A 6,000-nucleotide genomic window follows, 5' to 3' on the forward strand; every position below is an offset into this window, starting at 1 on the left:
AATGTGTGTTATCATGCAAGTTTGTACTCCTTTGGATCAAGACAAAATAAATATCAAGAAATTTAATAATTTACTGATCCACATTCATTATTGCTCAATGCTGAAGGCTGTTTTAACATAGATAGAACATTGATAAAAAGTGTTATTAATATTCCCTATTTCAAATTAGAAAATTAAATATAAAAATATAGCTTGAGGCCTTTAGTTGGTAGACATACATTTAAATGGATTGCATAATAATAACATTTTGTACCTAAATATAAAATTCAATTAAAATGGGGTTTCTACAGCTACAGATCATTTCTAAAGTTAACCACATTGAAAAATACACAAATTCTGATGTTTGATTTTCATTTGTGGATATTTCATGATATAAAGGAAACCGAGGATTTTAGAAAATTTTATGTTTTTCTGACCTTCAGAGTTGACCATTTTTTACCCTTAAAAAACAATGAGCTCTACCATCCAGGATGGAGGAGGTTTATATTTTGGTTGAAAGGTGAGACCTCATACATTGTTCATGGAAAGTAGTATTTGTTTTTTGTTTTGTTTTGTTTTTTAAATGAGATTGATTAATAGCAAGCACTTTTGAGGTTCTCCAAATGTCAGCCTACGTGAAATTGTTTGGTGTAAACACAAGGAGAAGAGACTATGTTGAACTATGTGATTATATCACAGGGAGAATTGCTTGATGGAGCACAAGACTACATGTCAGGCCTAGATGACATGACAGACTCCGACTCCTGTCTGTCTCGAAAGAAGATCAAGAAGACAGAGAGTGGCATGTATGCATGTGACTTATGTGACAAGACATTCCAGAAAAGCAGTTCCCTTCTGCGACATAAATACGAACACACAGGTATGAGTGACTTTGACTAGCTAGTTAGAGCTTCCCGGCCTGCTGCACATTTCATAATATTTAATGAGTACACTTGTGCGACATAAGATGTAGCATATGCTGATACCTTCAACAAGGAAGAAATAATGCTTTTGCCTAGCTCCGTAGGACTTTTTTGTTGCCTGTTTATTGGATCATTCATGTGTTTATGAGTGTGCTTGTCTTCCTATCTTTCAAGTTAATCTGTAAGCCAAATTCACGGATCCTGTCGAAGGTACATTTAAGTGGCCAGGGCCAGGAAATGGCATGACACAAGCCAGTTATTGAAAATATGTTCAAATTCTCAAGTTGCAATGGCTCTATGTAAAAATTTAATGAAAAATTCAGTCAGTGATGTATTAGATTTATCAGCCAAACTTCAAGTAAGCTGCACCTTAGAGGTGGTTCTGTTTGGTCTTATAAATTGGCCATTTTTTGAACACGGTGGAAGTGTTAGTACTGTGAGAGAAAAAGGTATAAGTAAAGTAATATGCCAAATGAGCTACGGAAACTACTTCTATTTGGAAGACTAAAATAAAACTTTCTAAATTTAATTAGCTTATTTCCAATTCATGCATTACTAATTAGAAACAATTATACAGAGTTGACAAGATAGCGGCCTAGTTCTTCCCTACGAGTAGTGAGATAGTGGGTTAATTTTTTAAAAGAAAGGCAAAGGACCATAATGTGAAGCAATGTTGGTTCGCACAATCCAAGATCCGATCTGCAGCTCCATAGTGGAGCTGCACCTGTGCTCACTCCCTCCTTCCTCCTCCTTCCTCCACCTTTAACCACAAAGCAACCCAGCCTCTGGTTCCAACTTTTCTCCTCTAGATATTTGGCACACTGTACTGGCCCTAGATGGGAAAAGAAAGAGTGTAGGATCTCAATGAAAATATTGGCAGGGGGAAATTATATAAAAACTCACTTTTTAAATGAGAAAGTCTAGTATCAAACATTTTAATATAGAGTGAAAAAATTAGCCTAACAGTGCTCTTAGGGGAAAAGTGGTGAAAAGACAAAAAAAAAAAAAAAGATAAAAGAAGAAAGGGTAATAATGTGAGTACTATCTGCTGTATTCTGACTAAGTATGTGGCTTTTTAGTGATTGAAAACTATCCTTGGGGAGCCGTCCTCCTCCTCATCTTGCTTCTTCCCTCACTGAGCATGTGTGGGAGGCAGCCTGAGAGTGGGAGGAAGCTAGGGGAACAGGAGGTGCTGGAGGATATTGGTGAAGAGAACAAAGTTGATAAATAACAGTACCCCAGTAATCTCTCTTTCTTCAATGGTCTGATATTGTTATTATTTTTAAAGTTCAATTAAAGATACGTTAAAGACAGCCTAGTTTGAAAAGCAAGTCCCAATAGTTTCTATACTTGTGTGATATAATTCCGTGTTTGAAATGCCAAAATTTTCCTAATTTTGTCTTTTATCAGAGATATCTATAGATGTTTTCTTTAGTACCAAGTCCGATTTAAATATTTATGAAGATATTTTCATATCTAAATTTAATATTTTAATCAACCTCAAATATATTTTGTATTTCATTATTCAGCTACAATAGGCACATCACTGAAGGCATCTTTCCCTCTCTGATTGGTTTTATTATATGACCATATGCAAACTCTATCATTTACTACATGGTGAGTGTAAAACTTTTATTTTAGTGAGGGCTATCATACATATTGACATCCCGTCAATATCTTTATTTCTTATAAATGAGATAGTCCATAAACTTCATAGGCATATAGACAGTTGAGAGACCCAAAAGTTGACAAACATAAATATGCATAATCAATCTGAAAACAACGCTGTATTTAAAAAAATAAAAATAAAGTGTCTTGGTTCTTTAAGATGTGAGAAGATCTGCTGCCTAGAAGTAATGTATAGCAACAAGATCCTAACCATCCAATGACTTCTTTAAATGTGTGATTAATTATCCTCCTGTTGGCTCCCTGGCCTGTCGAGTTTCTAGTGTGTTAACTTTTTGGTCTCTTGACCAAACATCTCATGACATTATTGCTGTCAGTGTATTAGGTTCCATCACCTTGAAGTTCTTCATGAATTTTCTAGCACTGTGATGTATGTAAAAATTTAGTCCATTTTCTTCACTAATTGGGCCCCAGAAGCCTTCCATTTATTTATATTAAGTATTAGTAATAATTTGAGAATGTACTAATGTGAAAATTGTACATGAGAACAGTCTCTGGGTTGATTGATCCTAAGATTGGGAAATGAAGTTGAATCGTCATTTGATTATGTGCTGATTTTACAAATGTGTCATTGATAAAGTGTGTTTGTTACACCTGTCCACAATTTAGCATACAGAATGGCTGAAGTTAAGAAGGAAATTACAAGCTGCCTTTTCTTGAGATCTTGTGCTCTTTTACCTTGAACTGTTTATTTCCTAGGCAGACACCAAAGACATAATGCTTAATTTCACTTACTGATGGTGTATTGCTTGCTTGCTTTTCCTGGGGCCTGGACTGGGATCAGGACTGGGAAGTTGACTTCAGTGGGATTAATTGTCACAAGTCAGGACAGTGAAGCACAAAATCTGAAACTCCTTTTAGGCACTGTCACGAACTCATTTGTATTCCACTAAAATTTAAATCTGACATTTATTGAGTACTTTTTCTATTGAGACATTGTGGTAGGTACTCTTAAACCTACCTTATTCAGAAAAGTAATAAAAATGTTTCTACTTTTGCATAGATAAAGTCAAAGTTTTAAATAAATTACCAGTCAATTTTGTTTCTCAATTATACGATAATATTTTTCATACCACAAACCTTCCATTTATTAATTTCAGTTATCATTCTAGCTGTCAGGTGAATCATGAACCTTGAGATTAGGGAAAAAAATTACCCTAAAAAGTTTGATTCACTCAGTGTCAACTTGGGTATATTCTGAATCGTGTTCATGTGGAAATTTAATTCCAGGAATCTTGACTTGAAGCAGGTAAACCAAACAAACAAATTAAAAAGAGATGAAATTCCAAGGCTGTTCCTACTTAAATTGAACTTACTAAATTCTTACCAGTGACACTTCTGGAGAGTACTAGAATATTTAGTGCAAGTTTTAGCTCAGTCCCCCAACCCACCCCCAAATTCTGTCCTTTGCATGGTATAATAGCTGCATATTTTATTCCTTCAGATTGTCAGTTCGTACTATAGAATTAATGTATTTCTATTATTAGCATGTTGTTTATTATTGATTGAATTCCCTGAAAATTGATCGCCTGTAACCAGAATACCTATATAATAGACTGCAGCTTAATGAGCATCCCCCATGCATTTCTAACAGGCCTTGAAACTTGTCCTGGAGAGTGTCTGTTCTCTCTCAGGACACTGCTCTGTGTTTTGTTCCTTTGGAAAAAAGAGAGCCATTTTAGCTGTGGTCACTGTGATGTTCATTCACAATTATTCACAGCTGATCATGAAGTCACCTAACTCTCTCACCTCCTGTGCTCCGGAGCTGATGAGACATCCAAAGGAGGTTGTAGGACAGTTCTCCCTACGCATGCTGTAGCAACTAAAGCACCGAGAAATTTTTCATCTACAATTTCTCTTCTTTCCATTCAGATTTACTTCTTCCATGTACCCTGCTCTTTATCTTGCTTAGCACTTGGGGAGTTATTGAACGTGTACTGATAAAAACAAATAAAATTATCTAACATTAATTGAGTGCTTACTACGTGCAATCCTTGTACTAACCACTTTAACTACATTACCTCTTTTATTCCTTATGCCTGGGCCACAAGTTAGGGCCCCCAAATGACCTCCTTTATGCCAACAAGGACCCTGATCCTCAGAGAGGTTAACATGCCTGTGTTGCACAGCTAGTTGTAAAAGACACAATCAAACTGAGGCAATCAGACTCCAAACCGTCTCCACGATCTAAACCAGCACCATCCTGCCCCTATGAATGAACCACTGTCTGACACGTCTTATCCTTGTCCCTGAGAGCATCTTTTTCTTTAAGGTCCAAGGACACATGACAGACCAAGTCTGTGCATCATAACTTGAAGTTTTCTGAAAGGCCAGACCTCTATCTTTTTCCCAAATATACTTCTGCTTCCTGCTAAAGGACCTTCCCACCATGGTGGTCTTATCGAATGGAAAACACCCTGTCTTTCCAAACTCTTGGCACGCCGTTGGATTTCCCTTTTCTGTTATCCAGTTGGCCTCATTCAAAACATCTTTTCTAAGAGCTAAGAAGTGGTTCTTGTGTGGTTTGAATTATACCTTTTTTTTCTCTTCAGACCATTAACTGCCTTGAAGTAGATTACCAGAATCTTCCCTATTTCCAATGCAATGAGTAGTCACCAACAAATATTTTTCTAATTTCTTCTCTTGCAGGTAAATAACTTCCTATTCCAGAACTTAGTACTTGCCTTACCACATCCGTCATCACTAAATTTATATTGGACATTCCAGTAAGATAAAGACCATTAATGAAATAACAAAGAGCAGCCTACAGCGTTTCCTAAATAGTCGATTGCCCTAGAGGCATTCAATAACATTATTAAAGATATTTGATTACTAATTGAGATTATATATCACCATATAACTGAATACCTGAAGTGTGTAGAATGGGTTCCTAATCTTATAACATGACACTTAGCAAATGAAAATGGGGTTGAATCTACTAAGGCCGGTTTATAATTTAATTTGATGAAATGCAAGTTTGTATTAGGAAATATAATCACATAGCTTCATGTGTGTTAGGATAATATCTAGTGCCCTACATGACACATTTCTGACTTTAACTCTGGAGCATCAGTCTGATAATTTTTTTTTTTTTTTTGGTCCATTCTATTTTGGAAATAAACTTTTAAGTATGGCAGCTTCAGAAGGTGTTGAAGGCATTCCAGTGCTATTTGTGGCCTGGAATCAACCAGATGTGTTTAGGCTTGGCACTAGTTTCAAGTTCCAAACACTGGTTAAAAACTGCCTGGAATGCCAAAGGAAATACAGCATTCTCTAGCTGAAGAGTATTTTAACACTCCACAAGTGGCTGACATCTCATGGAAAACTTTCGAGGGGAAAACACTTTTTGGGATTAGCTCAGCCTCCATGTCATCCTTTTTTCTACTTTGTGTTTTCCAACGACTTCTTCTCC

General features: G+C 36.2%; 1 protein-coding gene across 4 annotated transcripts in view; it reads left to right on the forward strand.

The window, feature by feature from the left end:
• ZEB2 (zinc finger E-box binding homeobox 2) overlaps positions 1–6,000 on the forward strand; it is a 135,676-nt gene that overhangs the window by 123,575 nt on the left and 6,101 nt on the right. For all 4 annotated transcript variants that reach the window (XM_047722432.1, XM_047722434.1, XM_047722435.1 and 1 more), the window contains exon 9: positions 679–859. In XM_047722432.1, coding sequence (XP_047578388.1) covers positions 679–859 — 181 coding nt within the window. The remainder of the gene's footprint in view (positions 1–678; positions 860–6,000) is intronic.

The sequence above is a fragment of the Lutra lutra genome, chromosome 3 (assembly GCF_902655055.1).
Source record: "Lutra lutra chromosome 3, mLutLut1.2, whole genome shotgun sequence".
In the NCBI taxonomy this organism is placed as follows: domain Eukaryota; kingdom Metazoa; phylum Chordata; class Mammalia; order Carnivora; family Mustelidae; genus Lutra; species Lutra lutra.